Raw genomic sequence first — 19,558 nt, forward strand, 5'->3', positions numbered from 1 at the left:
GGACGGCTGGTTTTCGAGTCAAGCCTATACGTGTGCAAAATAGAAAGCAACATTCGGACCGAGCTTTCGGGCTTTGAGCTTGTTTCCCGTCTGAGCTCGAGGAAAGGATCATTTTCACGCTTCATGTTGGGCTCAGGTTTGCAGTTTGGGATTCACGCTTTTCAACCCCACCAGACATATGATAAGGTCTCCACTGAACCAAAACAAAAATAAATTCAAGTGTGTAACGTCAAATTTATAACAACGGATAAATCTGGCATCAAATTTTTGGACTAAAAATCTGACGCCCTCATTTACATCGGATCGTGGGTGAACGCATGGCATTATTCAACACAATATGTTTTTTTACTCTACATGACTAAGAACATGGTAAATCCTATACATAAACATGACAATTTTATCTGTTTTTGCATGGAAAATCTGGTCGTCAGACATCATATTTTTAACATTTTCCATAAAATGAACTTGTCTATAGAAAACTAGGCGAGGCAGTAAATGATCCAAATATCGCCTTCCTGCCGACAAACCTCCCCGGCCCCCCAAACCCCCAACCGCTCCAATCCGGACTCACCCCCGCCTCTCGAACTCGAAACCCCGATCACCTCCGAAGCATCCTCCGCTCTGCGCTTCCTCATCCATGGAGTCCCGGGCCTAAACCATCCCCGGATGGGTCTCGCCGACGCGGCGCGCTCGCGGCTGCTGGCCGCGCTCCGGCCGTGGCTGGCGGCTGACCCGGGGGAGCTGCGGGTGGAGCTAGGCCCGCTCCGCTCCCGCGCCGTCGCGCGTGGGCTCGAGCTCGGCGCCGCGGTGCTCTCCGCGCCGGACTCCTTCCCCGCCAGGGTCGACCGCGCGGCCGTCGCCGAGGTCGAGCTCGCCGTCTCGCCCTGGGGCGCCCCCGCGCTGGCCGCAGTCCTGCGCGGCGTCGACGTCTCGCTCACCCTCAGGTATCCTCTTGCCCCGCAGCTCCTGCGTGCAGTCGTGGCAATGAATTAGTAGTGGCTGTAGTATCGGGGAGACAGTGGGTTTGTATGATGTCATTGTGTTCACTACATATGGCATTGTGTTCGTCTGACGGTCTGACGTTATATTTTTGTAATCCTGAAGGGAGCCTGCGCCGCGGAAGCAGCGGCCAGACATCCAGGAATGGGTATCCAAGGAGAAGAAGAGAGTGATTGCATCAATGGACCCTCAGGTACAAATTCATGCTTGCATTATGCCTAGCCACACTTATTTTCAAGTCCTAATCTCTGTAGAGTGCGAAACAACTGTCGATCACAAAGCACCTGCGTTTCGATTAGCATGCCAACCCTCACATTTGCTTGTGAGTCTTTGATCCTCTTCTTCTAGGGGATGTATGCCAGCGCTTCTGTATTTCCTGTCAATTCTCTGCAGTGGAGGTGATAATTCGACATGCCTTAGTGATAAGGACATGTACCACACCTGCATTATCCTGGAACAAAAATGTAACTGCTGAAGCAAGAAGTTAACACGTGTACTTTCTGCCAATGGTACCCCGCTCGATGTATCTGTGCAATGTTAATACATACTGTATATGTTAAGTATATTATGGTTAGGTTACGCAACTCTGGGATTTCAAAAATGCTTTCTTTTTTTCTCTAAAAAAAATGCTTTCTGTACTTTTAGGTTACACTAATAAGTCATTTAGATAGACTGCTTCTGTATGCAAAGTTCCTTCTGTGTTAATCATCACTAGCACTCATATTTTTAGTTATATTACTACGATGCTTGCTTACAAATTTGATCAAAAGCTGTGCCTTGTACTATTTGTTAGGGTGAAATATTGCATGAGATGATTGAAGGTTTAGTTAGCTCCCTGGAAGATAAGTTTACCTCGGGATTTGCCAGTGTACTTCTAAACTGTAGTCAGGTGCGGGTTGATGATATCACAATACAAGTTCGGTATCTTGATGACTCCCATATTTTGGTATTGAGGGCAACTGACTTACAGTTAGGTCCTGAGCTTGTTTCTCGCTGTTCTCTGTTCAGAGGATTAGTTGGCTCTTCTATATCATCAATAAAGAAGAATCACCTTCTTGTTAAATGTAATGATTTTGAGTTTGTGATGAAGGAGAATGATTGTACAGATTGCACTGCATCTTTTACAGGCTTATCTGCTTGTGCTAGACTGGATAATCTCCAACTTGCTGCTTTTAGCATCCATGTTCCCAGTGCATGCTGCAAAATTTCACCAAAAGCTATTCCTTCGTTGATGGTGATTTTGGATATTACTAGTCAAAAGGAACACTACAGGACTAGGAGTGGTAGGGAGCTCTGGCAAATTGCTATGCAAAAGCTTGAAAGCCCAATAGTAGGCCGCAGATTTTCTTTAAGCAAGGCCTTAAGCTGTGCTACTTTCTGGCAGCACTATGTTCATGCTTATGTGTTGCTGTTATCATTAGTTGGATATCCCTCTGACATGGTTATAAAGAAGAATTGTGGTAGGGTGTCAAGGAACAGGAAAATGTTGGGAGCTATCAGAGATCATTGGGTAAATGTTCTTGAGCTGGAGGAGAAAGTTCCTGTAGAAGCTATTGCTAGAGCACGACGTGCTGCCCGTTCAAAACTTGCCATATCACAGCAACAGAACAAGCAAGAATCATCAAAAACGCTTCTGGTTTCTTCCATAATGAAAATTCTCTCTCCTTTTTTATATTTGTGGAGGTTTGTTGTATTCGTATTCTGGTCAGTGTGGAGAGCTAGGGATTCTGGAAACAAAACATGTAGATCCCGTGCACACATTTTTCCTGGTTTTTCTCATGATTCAGACATGGAGTTTCAGCTCGGAATTCACCTTGGGGAACTCTCTGTAATCCTGTTACCTTTTGCTGATCACTCCATCGGCATGAAAAAGTTAAACAATGGAAGCAAGAGTTATCACACCGATTTACCTTCGATAGATTTGGTAATAAAATCATCATGCTTACTTTACTCAGCTGGTTGCATCACACAATCGCTGTTTTTCGTAGCTGGAGAACTGAAGGTTTTTCTCTCCGGTGTCCCAAAGTTGTCACGAGCGGATAATAGCAACACACTTGGGAGGAATTCATCTTTTAAAACTGCAGAGTTTTCCGAAGACACTGATTCAAAGATGATCTTCTGGAGCGATTCTGCCAGTATGCACCCATTTTCCGAAAAACAATCTGATGAATTTCCCCAGAGTGATGGTTCGTCCACTGCTGTTCTACAAAGTGGTATGGAGAAACTATGGAGGGAATGGATGTTAATCAGCAATTTATACAATGAATCTGGTGTGATACATCATGAAAAGCCTTCTGTTATTTTTGAAGTCAAATCATATGTTGTTGATCCTTACCAAAATATAAGTGGGTTTCAGCAATGCAGATTTACAGTCGGTAAACTAAACCTTGATTTGGATTATCAGTGTGCTTCATCGACCTATATGCTGCACAGACAGTTCATGCATTACAAACATCTGAAAGAGCTAAACAGAAATATGCCAGACCTTCTGATTCCTGGTGCCTTTATAACACCTGCAAGTGGAGTTCTTGATAAACTGAGATCATTCACTCAGATAATGAATATTGTGATGTCAGATGCTATTCCAGAAAATACCCTCCAGATTGAAGCACTGATTGCTGGTCCCAGTATCCGGTTATCCTTTGATAAGAACAATTTGTTGCAAAATTGCAAAAATAAGTATGTGCCCCTATTTTCTCGGATGAATAGCAGGACGTCCTGCATAGTTCTCAGTCTGGCATATGTTGAATGTGCCATGTGGCCAGCATCCCTATCTACTCCAGCGAGATCTAATTCACATGACAAAGAATCACATAGTACATTCTGCATGAAGGAGGTGCAAGAACCTGCTTATCCTGCAACGAAAAGTAGTGCAAGACATGTTTATCCAGAGAATATTATGTTAGATGCTTGCTTCAAATTGGCTAATCTAACTCTTCTGATAGATAATTTAGAGACCAATCATCAGTGTCATGTATTTGGACCAATGTCGGCCAATTTCCAACTGTCATCAGGCAGGTATAGTTTAATCTTCATTTTCATGGACTTATGAATCTGAAAGTACATTATCTGAACTGTTACTTTTGGGGTCTGGTATGAGGCATTGGGTTTAAAGCATTGGGTTTAAATAGTTTTCTTAAGAGTTGTGTGAAATAGCGTCTATTCCAAGAAATTGCAATTAATATACTGTTAATTTATTTTGTATATTTTAAAATTGTTGCTCAACACTTGAAGCTCAGCATTTTTACAATTAACTCTTAAATTGAAAATTAGCTGCCATGGCCTGAATTATGAGTCGAGTGTGTTTCGTCAAAGATTTTTCTGTTGACAATCCTTTTATATGTACACCTTCCAGGAAGTATGTGCATTCCTTCTTCGCAGACAGAAACGTTCTGTCAATGAACTTAGGAGGAGGAACTGTTGGTTGCATAGCTTTGTTCTACATGGATGAATTGTTTACTGTTTGCCAGGTTTGTGCGTGCACAAGTTATAAGTTTTTCAACATTATTGAATCTAAGGACATTTTGTAGAATTTTTTCAGTAAACATAGTGACCTATGATATTTTGTTACTTGTGGCAATTGTTAGATGTGTAGTCATAGTGTCATACAAGAGCTGAACTGTGCACGACTTGGATGCAGAATCATGTCAGATTCCAGATTATAAACAACAAATAAAAAACTAGTTTTATTCCCATTGCTGTTAATTTTTCTGTGCTTGGTATTCTATCCTATGCCCGTGTTGTGGTCAGTAACAGTATGCCATCGTTACAGCTTATTGAAAGTATGCATCTGGTGGCATTGAATTCTGACTTGGTTAATGTTAAGTATTCCCAAGATTTTATTGGAAGGCTAGCATCGTTCTGCAATAAAAATGTGGTGGGGAGCACAAGAGATCTTGGCATTGATCGTATTGCCCAGGAAGAATCAATTGACTCTCATACAGAACTCATGGTTGAAGTGGAACTTGAATTGGAATCAACATACATCATCTTTAGTACTTCACGTGGTGGACTTTTTCCGAATCCTGCCGTCTTTGTCAACAACACCATAAACTACATCAGCAGCTCTCCTATATTTGAGGGGATAACAACACAGGAATTGCATGATATGTTAGCTTTGGGTGTTGGGTTCTGCATCAGAAGTTCTTCTTTGAAACTTCTGCTTGGTGGACAATGTACAGACATCCTTGTTAGTTTATCCGGAATTCAGTCTGTGGTATTCGAGAACCAAGTTGAACACACAACTATGCTTAGTAGTTTACCATATAACAAGAACCAGTTCATTATAACAGAATGCACCTTCCATCTGCGTGCTGGGCCCACTAAAGATAGCTTGACCATTGAGAAAATGGAAGACGAATCTAGAAGTGGTCGCGTTTCTGATTCTTTGGGAATTTGCTATTCTATTGAAATTGAATTTACAGAGATTTATATTGGAGACTACAGGGTTCACAACTATTTAACTGAAGTCAATCAACCCAGTAGACAGAAAATTTCTCTGTTGATGGACGATAATCTTCAGATTTTCAAATGCAAAATCCAGGTTAGAGAAAACAATATTCTCTCTCAATTGTTCCCAAGTAACACCTTTTCTGGTTGTTTTTATACTAAGACATTCTCAATAACTTTGATTTGCAGGGTGGCTTGATCTTTCTTGAAACAATTTTCTTAGCTAAGCTTGTTTTCTGTTGCAAAATTTATTTTTGGCTGCTTATGGATCTCCCAGTGCGGGCAACTTCAAATATAGCCAAAGATTCAGTAACTTCAGTCTCTACAAAAAGTGACCCTAATGTGATCAACAGTTATACACAGGGGGAAGTATCATCGGTGTCTTTAGGTGTTCATTCACAAAGTGAGGAATCCCATTTGAATGCTATCAAATGTCTAGATATTGATTTATCTCGGATTTCTATAACACTTGCTGTTGCGGATGAATCTGGTAACTGAGCTTATAAACTCATTCACTTTAATGCACTGCCAAGGAGAGAATTTAACCTGTTTTTTCAGATAATTTAATGTTCTTTCCATGCACTTAGGTACATACCAGGGATTAACCCTCGAAGTTGACGCAAGTTTTCAACTATTGAAATTTGGCATGAAGATTTTGTTTGAGGTGAAGTGTCTTTCAGTCTCCACTATTAGTAGTATGCCCAAGAGTGCCCATGAACAGTTGAGAGATGTGCCAGCACCCCGTTTTCGGTCCAGAAAGTCTACTGTTCTTACATCTCAGTCTGAAATTCAAGAATATCTTCCATTTATAGAAGCAGATAATGGTGTTACCCATGATCGTGATGCTCCTGCAAGTTCAACTTCTACATTAGAAAGTTCAACAGGCAATACAATTGAATTTTCTTCACATAAGAGTTATATCCTCAGCCATTTCTCTACTTCTCTTAAGATAGAGAAAAAACAATTGGATAGAGATTCTAATTTGATGTGTTTAAGTGGTGATTGGTGTGGAAACGGTTTTGTTTCTGGTTTGGAGGTGACAATGTCATTATCAAGCATTGAGGTGATTTCTCAATCTTACCTGCCATCTTTTGGACAGTCGTTGGTAGTTTTTTTTAGTACTAATACTAGCTAGATGTTCCTGCTCTTCTGTGCTTTCTCTACAATTTATAGGAATTGCTAGTGCTAAATTGTGAGATAGCCCTTCAGCATCCTGTTTTAGATCCTGTAGAAAATGAATTTGGAAGTTCTGGTCAAATTTGTTGTGTTCAACACTGGAGCTCCATGGTTATACCTGCATATGGCCACTGTTGCTATCCTATTGTTCCTTGAAGCATGTCATATTGTAGGCTAGCACCTTATTTACAGGTGTGTGCAGTTTGCTCCACTTAACAAGGGTTACTTTTTTAATAGTTATTCTCATCAAATTTACTTTTTTTGCGAACATACACCATTTGCATCCACTTCTTTGACAAATACACACTTCTGGATATAATATGTTCTGCAAGGAACACGGAAATTCGTCCATTGCAGTACGAAATCTATGATCATCCTATCATTCTATACTGAGATTTAAGGTTGTCTAGGGTTTAACTTTCATACAATATACAACACATTTTCTTCTGTGAATTAACTATCTGGATCTTTGCAGATGATCTCGTCATTACTTGCTCCTTTTCATGGAATGCTGAGTTCTACTGCAACTCAGAAGGAAATACAGATTGGTGACACCACTCAGCAAGAACAGCTGGATAATATAGATTGTACTATACCTGATGGTAGTTATGCTTAATGACATCAACTAGATTCTTGTCACTTAAATTCACCATGCTAACCCATGTACTACTGTCACAATAGGAGCAATTGTGGCTATACGAGATCTTGATCAACAGGTGTATGTATCAGTCAAAAATATTGGAATGAAGTATCAAGTGGTCGGTGCATACCATTATTCCCTTGCTGGTGAACATGCATTATTTAAGGTATTAGCTTTGTACCTATAATACAGTGATGAATTTCTCACTAATAATATTCAGCTGACCGGATGATGTAGGTAATGTGCACCGGTGTAAAATCATTTTGACCTATTTTCAGGTGAAACACCATAAGAGATGGAGGTCAGACACACCATATATTTCTCTTTTATCTTTATGTGCAAAAACTGATGAAGGCAAAGAGCTGGCCCTTAGTTTCTCCCAAGGATCAGATTTGGTTGAAATTTCTTCATTTGTTGACAAGCCTTGTTCACTGTGGAGCATGTTTCCTCTTGGGTTTGATAGTTTTGAGGATGACGAAGATGATGGTAATTCTTGCAAGGTTATTTCAAGTAGTTCTTACCATCTTGTGAACAAGAAAAACAATTATGGCATTGCATTTGTGGATGGTCTACTGGAGTTTGTGAAAAAGCCAGGAAATCCATTTAAGTTGAAGATTTTGAATGAATCTCTATTCTCTGATGTTGCAAGGCTCATTGTTCCCAATATGAACTTGGATGGTAACTCTTATTTGGATGTGGAAGATGAATTACCTTCTGCTGTAATGGATAGGTTGGAAACTGTTGCAAGTTCACAACATATAACCATCAGTATTGATAAGATTGTTTTTACCATTACGCATGAAGTGTTTGATACTGGTGATGTTTTTCCACTTGTCCAAAACTGCATAAATGATATCCGTGTTGTCACACAAATATACCCATCCAAGATCAGGATCCTAAGTTCATTCAAAGTTTCAGGGCAGTACTTCGATGCCCGCAAAAATATGTGGTATGTGTTGTGCTAAATTCTCAATAGTCATTGCTATGTTGACTAATGCTGTTTTTAGTTGTTTTTTCAATGTTGACTTGGAGATTGGAATCTGAGTTATTTATATCTTACATACAGGGAGGACCTTATCTCACCTATCACTTCCTATGTGTTCTTACGATTTAGATTTTTCAACCAAAATCCAGTTACTAGACGTAGCGGGGCCCCACTGCGTTTCTTCTTTCATTTAAAGCAGGTGCGATTCTTTATTAATATGCCTATTTTGCACTAGTCAAAATTATTTTTCTGTAACATGATTTTGCATCTCCTTCATTCTTGCAGGTGGATATTTTCATAAATGAGCTTTCAGTTGACATGCTGCTTTATTTGGTCGGGAAGTTAGGCTTGATGGGTCCATATGCTGTGAGAAACTCAGCTATTTTTCCTAACTGCTGCAAGGTTTGAACTTGAACTGTTCTGTATAAATATTGTTACTGTCTTGGAAATGATATGTTTGATTGATGATTTTTGGGGCTTACCATATGCTAGACTTTGTTTCAGAGGTTATGTGTTGCACCATGCATCAATGCTTCTGATTTTAGTTTCATAGTCGGTTCTAGTTTACTGTTGTATGAGCATACCCATTACTTCTGCAGATAGAGAATAACTCAAGGCTGGCACTTGTATGTCATTTTCAAAATAATGGGGATGCAATTGTTCCTGGACAACAGTCAACTTCAGTCTTCTTGAGGTCTGTTCATTTTGTTGGTTATCTAAACAATTTATTTTCTCAGCATCTTAGCAAGATATACGTTCTGTACATTGTCACCAACAAATGGTGTATGACTAAAATAGTCCTGCAGGTGTTTAATCATAAAATGTGGTGTAGGTTTAGGAAGCCAGATGGAGTAATATTTATAGAGCATGCTTGCGATTTTAGTCTTTCGATTTTTTTTGACGGTTAGTCTTTCGATTTTTAGAACCTCGTTTGTGCTAATTCTCAGAATAGACATTCAGCTCTTGACCGAAGTGTTTGGCGCCTTTAAATTTTCCTTCACTGTTTCCGCACTGATGAGTTTGGCTTTCACGCCCTTTTAAAGTATTGTAACAGTTTTGATTCTTTTTCTATTATTGTAATGGTCTTTTGTTATTTTCTCACGTTCTTCTTATGTTGCCTCCTACTACAGGAATTTTATATTTAATGATAATCGCCCACATGATCAGAGCTTAGTTTCTATTTCGTTATTCAAGGAAGGGGCATTTTCAACTGCTCCAATCAATATTCCTCTCCATGAGTCTGGCATCTTTGCATGGAGAACCCTAGCATCGTCTCTCAAAGGTACTTCTTTCCACAACTATATTCATCAAAGTAAAACACCACAGGGTTGGATTTTCGATTTCTGTTCTGTAAGTCGTCTAGTTTAAGGCTTATGTTGCTTGATTCAAAGACTCTTATCTTTGAACTCTTCTTGTAGAGGATTATGATTATTTATTTCAGATAGGCAGTGTTAAAATTAACTATGTCTTCTTTACACACAACGCTATATTCCTGATTTAATCTTGTGGTATACCTCAGCTTAAAGAGTTAATACATGTATTTCCAAAGAAAGTTGCTCATGGACTTGTACACAAGGACACTCTTGTACCCTGATATACTCGTTCCGTTTGACAAAATATGATATACATGATACCAATCCATTTTGAAGGCAATGGGTTCTCCATTTAAGAACTGGGAGTGTATATGTTCTATTGTCTTGTCTTGTTAGACTCGGAAGTCTGACTGGCATGCCATGTTCTAGGCTTCTAACAGTTGCTTTCAGTTTTATTTGTGGAGTGATGACTGTATTTTACTGTGATGTTTTTTTCCTCTGAGCACTGTAGATTCAAGACGCTTCTCTGGACCATTTGTTGTGGTCAAGGTGTCCCAGAATTCTGTGGTAGGAAAGCAAATGCTTCTGTATTTTATGTTAGCCACTGAATATTTCATGATCGTGTTTTCTCATTGTTAATTGTTGACTAATTGCAGGAAGGTTTATCGCTTTCAGTCCAACCTTTGTTGAGGATATATAATAAGAGTGACTTTCCCCTCGAACTTCGGTTTCAGAGGCCACAAAATGAGAATGAAGATGCAGCACTTGTCACAGTTCGAAGCGGTGACATGGTTGATGAATCTACTGGAGTACTTGACGCTATGAATTTATCTGGAGGATCCAAAAAAGTGCTGATGTCTCTAGCCCTTGGCAAGTAACTGTACCTTTCCTTGGCATAACATTATCATCTGCTATGTGTGATCTAATATCTCATGACTTACTGCATTGGTGTGTAAGAAAATATGTAGGAATGAGGTGATAAAATGTTCTTAATATTTATATAATTTGGTAAATTTCCTTTGTCCATACTATAACTATCGGGTCTGTTTCAGACATTAACTTCCTCTTTTTGCGAGTCTCCGTCTGTTTTCTTAATATGACTTGTGCAATGGTTTCTGTTGTGCATTCTAACAATAATACTGCCCTGGACAGTGGTTGTAACTTTCATTTATGACTTACATAGTAGTGTGATATGGATAATGCATGCCATTCGTAGTGAACTTCATACTTATCCCCACGAAATATGCCATCTTGTGTTACACGTAGTTAAATTCCATACGGTTGCAACCTTTTATCGAACAACCAAATATGTTTCTTCTTTATTTCTGTAGCTCCAAGGGGCACTTCTCTAACAATTGTTCAATCCATTGTTCTCGAATTTCAGGAAATTTTATGCTTTCAATTAGACCTGAGATGTCCGAACACTCAAATCTGAATCATGCAACTTTATTCCAATGGTCAGAAGACATAACCGGTGAAAAAGCAGTTCGCATATCTGGTGTTATAGAAAAACTTAATTACAACATAAGAAAAGCCTTCAGTATTGATTCCATGAAGTCTTCTTTCAGCTCTTTGAGTTGCCCTGTTTCCATTGATGGTCAACATGTGACGGATCTTTATTTTTTGATTCATACTCTGGGTAGAGATGTGCCTTTGCAGCCTACAAATGGTACTCGTGTGTCTGGCAGGAGTGCATCAGTGGCATTACAGCTGCAAAGAGAAATTTTTATATACCCGACTGTTCAAGTGTACAATTTCTTGCAGACAGACATACATGTGCTTCTGACCGACTCCAAACCGGGTAAAGTCTTCTTCTATTAGCATTTAACTGTTGAACAAAGCAAACAAAGAACTGCTATGTTAACTTAGTGTTTTGTACTATGATATTGTAGAGAATACCAGAGACGATAATTTTGGCCTCATTGGAAAGGAGGCAACAATTACAAGTGGTTCAAGCGCTTATTTCTATGTGAATCCTGCCATGTTTAATTTTTCAGTCACACTAATTTCATATGGTTCAAAGTCCAAGGCAGCTAATAGTGGTGATTGGGCCAAGAGAATGCAAAAGCAGACAGCTCGAGCTCAATTCCTTGATCTAGAATTAGAGTTTTTTCCTGGGAAGTTTCATTCTTCTTTAAGATTGTTGCGTCAGGAGAAAGGCTTGCTGGAGGTAGAGGCAACGTTATGTTTTTCACTCTCCGGTGATATCTGCTGATATTGCATGCTTTACAAAATTTGAAAATATCAAAATGATCTACCTGATGACTGATCTTTTGATCGTTCAGGTTGCTCTTTTCACAAGATATACACTACAAAATACAAGTGACTACCCCTTGCTGTGCACACCTTCTGGTCAAAAACCACTACCCGCGTATGTGATGCTGAATGTAATGCTAAATAATTGGTAAGCATTCTTGCAGAGTTTCTCATATATGGTGCTGATTTATTGCAGGTTTGAAATTGGAAAAGACAATATTAATCTTCCTCCACAGAATGGTTGTATTTTGCCCTCAATGTCAATGAGCTCCTGGTTTACAAAGTAAGCAAGCAATCACCCTGAGTTTTGTTCATTTGTTTGTTAATCCTTGATGTAATCCAGTAGCTCAGGCACAAAAGGCAATCCATTAGAGCTGGTATAACATTCATTTAGTTCCGGGTTTATATCATAGTGTTTCTCCAAATTGTCAATAATTTCCATACTTGATTGCTACCTGTTGTGCTGTCATAATGCTTGTTGAAGTGTATATGTGGATTGCCTAGCCCTTTCTATCAGTTCGGACTTTTGGTTGCGTTGGCTAGTGCATGAAGCTTAACATGATATCAGGGTCTAAGGTCTTGAGTTCAAGTCCTAGTTTTCACAGTTTATCCAAAAAATGCTGTTGCCCCCTCTGTGTCCACGTATAGCCCTCTTGAGCCATACCTCTGAGTCTATTCACGTGTTGACTTCCCGCCTCACACGTGAGGGGATGTTGAAGTGTATATGTGGATTACCTAGCCCTTTCCCATAAGTTTGGACTTTTGGTTGTATTGGCTAGTGCATGAAGCTTAACACTCTATTTTAATCCATGGCCAGAAGGCATGAACTGGCCGGACCTGAGTTGACTGTCAAAGTTTTAACTTTCCTCCATCTTTAGTTCTAACAACCTGTGCATTCTATGTAAAACAGTAGAGAATAATTACTGTAGTTCCTGCAACTGACTGAGAAAATCGGAACCAGCTGGTTCCAGCCATAGGACTTCATAACAGCTTTAGTGGACCTATGCAGATGTGTCAATTCAAATGAATATTTTCTTCATTTTGTTTTTGTTATGATTTATAAAGATTGCCACATTGCTCTATGTCTTGATGATATTTGGTTATGTAAATGCAAGTATGGGAGAGCCAGGATTGTGTTCATTTCGCTTATCTGTAGTGCCTACATAGAGCAGTTTGTGATTATCTATGCCTTCTCTGGCACCAAGTCTGCAAACATATTTAACTACGTAAATTGACAATCTGACACATGACAGGTCAAATAAACTGCAAATAAGCCTGCATGACGAGAAAGGATCAGAAGCATTTATTGATTTAGAAGCATTATCTGGTTTCACTGAATTTTTTCTTGAGATCCATGATGATATATTTCCCCATCGGATGGCAGCTTTCGGCATGTCTTTACAACCTGTTATTTATGGCTTGCATGTGTCATCACAAGTTGTATTAATCGTACCAAGATATGTGATCTCAAATGAGTCTGCTACTGCAGTTGCTGTTCGCCAATGTCTTGTTCAGGTGTTTCATTTTTGCTCTGACAAATATTTACTGGTTTGTGATTGCAGTCTCATTTGATACTCATGATTTTGGTTATCATTTGACTAGGATGACATAGATGGATTGACAATTGAAGCTAAACAGAGGGCTACCTTACAGACATGGAAACCTGGAAAAAAGCGAGAAGGAAACTACTTTGATTTGTTTCTTAAGAAGCACAAAAATGTATCCGAGGATTCACTCATTTTTATCCAGTTTTGTCCAAAAGAAACAGGATATGGTTGGTCTGGACCAATTTGTGTTTCATCAATCGGCCGTTTTTTCATGAAGTTTAGAAGATCAGAAGATATGGTAATAGATGGGATTAACAAAGACACTTTACAAGACGGGAAGCTGAAACAGTTTGCTTCTGTTGATGTTGTTCAAGAGAATACATCTTTTGTTCTACACTTCACCAAGCCACCAAAGGTTGCACTACCATATCGGGTAGAGAATTGCTTGAATAAAGCATCTGTCATGTATTTCCAGAAGGTATGAGTATATTTCTAAATTCTATGATATAATCTTATCAGCAGAACTACAATGAACTGTGATATTATTGATAACATCTTCAATTTGGCTGGACTTTCTAGGATTCAGAAGAATCAGATATGTTAGGCCCTCAAGAATCAGAACAGTATGCATGGGATGACTCGAGTTTACCCCGGAAGTTGGTTGTGCGCATTGTTGGCAAGTTCTTATATCCTAATTCCCAAGAGTTACCTCTATTGATAAATGTGTTATGTTGCCGGTTATAGTAATTATGAAACGATTACCGTTCCCAAAGGGCTGCACTACTCCACCACTGAAATATTGCATGCCTCCGCAAAGCACGAATTCGAAATATCAACATTCTATAGAGCACCGAGCTAGCAGTTACTCCACCAGTTAGTGTTTGAATGGTAAACAGATGTTTGTGAACCTTACTTTATGGAAAGTGAATTTTATATCTATACGAGTGGGAAACTTTAGCAATCTATCGCATTACATTGTGTGCGAATATATCACAATTTAAATATTGATGCCTGCCAAGTAATCTATGCTTTGGTTTACTTAAGCTAGTACTGGAGACAAATGAACCCCATATCTAAGAATGGTGTGCAACACAATTATTCATTGTTAAGAAAACATTGTTGGTGATATGTGTCTGGTTATTCTCATGAATTCTTGTCTTAAGAGGCCTTTCACTATTTGGTGAGATATTTCTCTTAACTCTAGTACATACTAGTGCTTAGGTTTTTGCACGTGCTTGGCTCAACTCATCTAGTCTAGAGTTTATCCATGCCCATTTTTCGTTTTCTCAAGGGGAAAATTGTATACAAGGCCCTGGCAGTATATTTACGAGAAAGGGACTATACAGAGAATAATCGCAGAAGAGCACAAGTGATCGAACAACAGACTAGGGAGCCTTAGTTTACCCATGCGGGCATCAACTTTTTTTCAGTAATAGAACTTCTCTCTTCTTGAGTTCTTCATTGTATACCGGAGCATGGGTGAAAACCCGATACACTGTTGGAGGCTCTATCAACTTTCATGCACTGTTTTTTAGTGCTCACAATGTTCTTTAATTGTATTTCTAACCTGCTGATTGATTTTCCACAGATACACCAGCACTCCGTGAAATTAAAATTGATAAGATCGGTCCATGGAAGCCATTCTTGAAGATGCGAAGCAGGCTCAATCTGGATTTCTCGTTTAGTAATGGACTCAGTTCAGAAAAACAAGGATTTGATGATTCATTTGGACTGAGGGTGTTTAAGATTGGCTATGAAGTATATGCCGATGGATTAACCAGAGTTCTACGGATATGTGAACAGGCAGAGAATCCCAAAGTTGAGAAAATTCAACGGCCTATAGCACATGCACAGTTCAGAATATCTTATATGTGTATTCATCTTCTTGATAAGGGGCAGGTTTGTTCTCTTCTAAGTTCACTCAGCCTGAGCATGATGATATCATTTCTAACGTTTGTAGTTCTATTTTGATTTATTTTATCTTGTAATTTTCTCCTTGTTGAAGAGCGACGAAATGCTTCAGTCACCCTCTACAATCTTAATGGCAACATTTCAGCGTGTATCTGCTGATTCAGTTATCACAGATAGACACAAGAATATGGATGTTGCAGTTTATGTAAGTATAGATCCTTGTAACTTTAATTCTGGATGCTGATCGCCACATTTGACTTGATTGTCTATGGGTGGAAACAAAACTTGCTCTATTTTCTGAAACATGAAATCCTTGCAGTCAGTAAATGTGGATGAAAAGTGGGATGGAGCTTCCTTTGGATCAGTTTTCAGGATGAACAAGCTTCAGGGTGATGCTCTCAATGAAAATATTCTTCGTATAGTTTGTGTACTCAATTCATCGAATTCCAGTGTCAAACAAGTCCACTACTGTTCCATAATTCTGCAGGTATGAAATCGGTGTGCTTACATCTTGTTAATACCTGGAAGATTCTGGTCTTAGAGTACTTCTTTTGTTTCTATAGTCATTTCCTTTGTTGTTCACTACAAAATGCCATAATCATAAGCCCTCTAACGAAAAAAAGGATGTCACAGCCGATTGATCTGAAGGTTGATGAGGAAACGTTAATGAAGCTTGTACCATTCTGGAGAACATCCCTTGCTCCTGCTGGTACACCGAGCACACAATTTTATTTTAGACAATTCGAAGTACATCCAATTAAGGTGCCCTGCTTTTCCTTTTGTTTATCTTCTTTGATTGTGACATTATAGTTTTAATATTGAGTTACTGGTTGGGTTTTGTTTATGAATCTGATGTCTAAAGATCATCGCAAGCTTTCGTCCTGGAAGATCACAGACATCTTACAGCTCTTCTCAAGAGGCTCTGAGAGCGCTATTGCACAGTGTTATAAAGGTACTTCTAAAGCAGCTCTCGAGTTACTATTCCTTGGTGCTCAATTCATATTTAGTTCTTTAAAATCGTCTTGTTCTACCTATCCCTTTTCGTAGGTTCCCGAGATAAGTAATTCAGCGGTGGAGCTCAATGGTGTTCTCCTAAATCATGCTTTGGTTACATTTCGTGAGCTATTTTTAAAATGCGCCCAGCATTATTCATGGTACATCAACGATTATTTGTTCAAAAGCCATGGCTGTAGTGTTTTTTCCCATTTCTTATGATGTTATCTGTTCAGTTTTGGTTATCCAAACACAAGACTAATCTGGAGTAATTGATAATAGGTATGTCCTCAGGGCAATCTATGTAACAAAGGGAAGCTCGTTGCTTCCTCCATCTTTCGCCTCGATGTTTGACGACTCGGCTTCATCTGTTCTTGATGTTTTCTTTGACCCTTCTGACGGCTCACTCAACCTCCCTGGGCTTACCATAGGTAAAATGTGTTATGTGTTCTTTGGAGAAAGATTCGTGATCATTGGATTATTCTTTCAAACTAGATCAATGTTCTTTTTAAGAAGATACTTTTACTGGTCTGTAGGGTCCTGTCCTATTTTGAATGATGTCTGCTGCCAAAATTTAACTGTGATGTTTATTCGAGGTTCTTTCCGTTGTGACTTTGCATGTTCTCGTGAGGCATGAACTATGTTGGAACATTGACTATCTTAGGCAACCACCATCATAATATCTATCTTTTTCATCTAAAAGTTAGACTATTTTATACTCCCTCCGTCCCAAAATAAGTGTCTCAAGCTTAGTACAACTTTGTACTAAAGTTAGTACTAACTTGAGACACTTATTTTGGGATGGAGGGAGTACTTCGATATAGACATAAATTTATGGCTTTATTTTCTGATTCTTCTAGAATACTCTGTGACTTTCCTCATTTGTGGCTTGTGCAGGCATGTTTAAGTTTATAAGCAAAAATATGAAATCAGGTGGAACAAAGCGGTACCTTGGTGATCTTGGGAAAACTGTGAGCTTCTGAAACTTGCTGGATCCACAATGACCTGCAATGGATTAATCTAATGTTGGGTCTTCTGTAGGTTAAAACTGCAAGTTCAAATGCTCTCTTTGCTGCTATCACGGAAGTTTCAGATAGCGTTGTGAAAGGAGCAGAAACAAATGGTTTAAATGGAATGGTACAGGCGTACATCCATTCTCTCTCCTGCCAAGTCCACCCTTTTCTGAAAGGAATCATGTGATTACACAGGACATTGGACTCCTGCCTTGCAGTCATAAAAAGTATAAAGCAATTTCCCTCTTTTGTAGGTTACCGGCTTCCACAGAGGTATGTTGAGGTTGGCAATGGAGCCATCTGTGTTAGGGCAGGCTATAATGGAGGGTGGTCCAGACAGAAAGATCAAACTTGATCATATCCCCGGACTTGATGAGGTTCTGCCTAATTAGTACTTTCAAGTTTATTATGGCTTATGTTCACAACTTACTGCAACATGACACTATTTTTTCTAAACATGCCCTCTATCGCTGGTCAGCTATACATTGAAGGGTACCTGCAAGCCATGCTGGATGTCATGTATAAACAAGAGTACCTTCGTGTGAGGGTGATTGATGACCTGGTAACTTCCTTGTGTCTGCTTGCCTTTGCTCTCTATACACTGCATGTTCTCATCATCGTCGGGACTTTGCCTTTCCAGGTTTTCCTAAAAAATCTACCACCGAACAGCGCTCTCATAAATGAAATTGTGGAAAACGTGAAGGGCTTTCTCGTGAGCAAGGCATTGTTGAAAGGAGACGCCTCTACGGTTCGGTCTTGGCGCCGCCTGCGAAATGAGCCTGTAAGTTTCTTCTTGACAATAAACCGCTAATGTCGAGGCAGAGAGGGCTCTCTTATTTATATCTCAGATGAGGAACATGACACGAAAACAAATCTGGACCTGTTACTGCCTGCAGGAGTGGAAGATTGCGCCGACGGTGCTCACCCTGTGCGAGCACCTGTTTGTGAGCTTCGCGGTGCGCCTGCTGCACCAGGAGGCCACCAAGGCCGTAGCGGAGGTCACGACCAAAGTGAAGGGACAACTCACTGGAGGCAAAGACGAAGGCGAATCGTCGTCCGGCGGAGGAACCCTGGCTAAGCGGAGCAGGCTGTGGACGGTTGGCAGGTTCGCGGCTTCAGGCGTCGTCGCCTACGTGGACGGTCGGCTGTGCCGCCACATACCCAACCCAATCGCCAGGAGAATCGTGAGCGGGTTCCTCCTGAGCTTCATCGACAGAAGGGACGACGAATAGGCAGAGGCAGGCTGGTGATCACCGCCTGGAATGCGATGCGATCGCTGGCCGCCATGTGTAGCCAGCTTTGTACAGCAATTTTGGCCCCGGCATGTGCATACTTTGCGCACGGAACATTTTATCCGGGTTTTCTCGTCGAGTTTAAGTTTGGCCTGAAATTTGGAATTTTCCTTCTTTCTATAGTCGATCACAGGAAGAACTCATACACTTACTCACATCTACTCCTACCACATGTATATCCTCTATAACACTAAGCTCCCTAATTTTAAAGAGCTCACCATCAATTGAGGTCTCCAATTGAAATTGGGTCACTCGATTTTGACCGAATCAACAATTTCTCAAAGATCTTTCATTCAATTATTTTATACTATACACTATGTTTCCTAATTTTTAAGACCTCACAATTAACCGAGGTCTTTAATTTAAATTGAATCACTCAATTTTGATTAGGTCAACAATTGCTTAAGAAGCTCTCCCATTCAATTATTTTAATTCATTATTGTTCCCTAATTTTGAAGCTCTTCAGTTCGATTGAGGTATTCAATTATGGACCCAATCCTTTTTCAATCAATCAGCAGCAACCGGCCTATAAAACATATCAATCTTGTGCACCTGTAACACTAATACTCCCTTTGTTCCTAAATATAAGTCTTTTTAAAGATCCCACTATGAACTATATACGGAGCAAAATGAGTGAATCTACACTCTAAAATATGTCTATATACATCCGTATGTAGTTTGTAATGGAATCTCTAAAAAGACTTACATTTAGGAACGGAGGGAGTATAATACATCATCTATCGACGCAGAAATTTTCTCACATAAATATGGGTTTCTTAGCAGACACAAAATCACATCGAGAAAGGCCCACCAAATCATCAAACTATATAAGAAATAAAATACACTCTATTATTTTTTGGAAAGTCAAATTCCTTTAACTTTGACCAAGTTCAGAGTAAAAAATGTCAACATACACAATATTAAACAAAAAAAATTGAAAATTCATTTCATGATGAATCTAATTATACCGATTTAATATATGGA

General features: G+C 39.5%; 1 protein-coding gene across 2 annotated transcripts; it reads left to right on the forward strand.

Annotated features, from left to right (window-relative positions):
- Positions 1-528: 528 nt before the first annotated feature.
- LOC123110515 (uncharacterized) lies at positions 529-18,845 on the forward strand. Of its 2 annotated transcripts, XM_044531052.1 has the most exons (36): positions 532-944; positions 1,105-1,192; positions 1,793-4,017; positions 4,355-4,469; positions 4,772-5,542; positions 5,638-5,938; positions 6,036-6,511; positions 7,100-7,226; positions 7,306-7,430; positions 7,543-8,213; positions 8,331-8,448; positions 8,535-8,651; positions 8,849-8,943; positions 9,380-9,531; positions 10,074-10,129; positions 10,219-10,432; positions 10,947-11,363; positions 11,455-11,732; positions 11,848-11,933; positions 12,015-12,101; positions 13,072-13,333; positions 13,421-13,843; positions 13,945-14,041; positions 14,954-15,264; positions 15,371-15,481; positions 15,596-15,763; positions 15,910-16,038; positions 16,139-16,228; positions 16,324-16,430; positions 16,552-16,700; positions 17,167-17,240; positions 17,311-17,406; positions 17,537-17,659; positions 17,761-17,844; positions 17,923-18,063; positions 18,179-18,845. In XM_044531052.1, the coding sequence occupies exons 1-36, from the start codon at positions 667-669 to the stop codon at positions 18,512-18,514; spliced, it is 9,498 nt and encodes a 3,165-aa protein (XP_044386987.1). In that variant the 5' UTR covers positions 532-666; the 3' UTR covers positions 18,515-18,845. The 2 variants fall into 2 exon arrangements, 1 of the variants encoding a protein (XP_044386987.1); XR_006453446.1 differs by lacking the exons at positions 15,371-15,481; positions 15,596-15,763; positions 15,910-16,038; ... (7 more) ...; positions 17,923-18,063; positions 18,179-18,845 and having other exon boundaries at positions 529-944; positions 13,945-14,253; positions 14,954-15,209.
- Positions 18,846-19,558: the final 713 nt, after the last annotated feature.

This window comes from Triticum aestivum, chromosome 5B (genome assembly GCF_018294505.1).
Source record: "Triticum aestivum cultivar Chinese Spring chromosome 5B, IWGSC CS RefSeq v2.1, whole genome shotgun sequence".
Classification (NCBI taxonomy): domain Eukaryota; kingdom Viridiplantae; phylum Streptophyta; class Magnoliopsida; order Poales; family Poaceae; genus Triticum; species Triticum aestivum.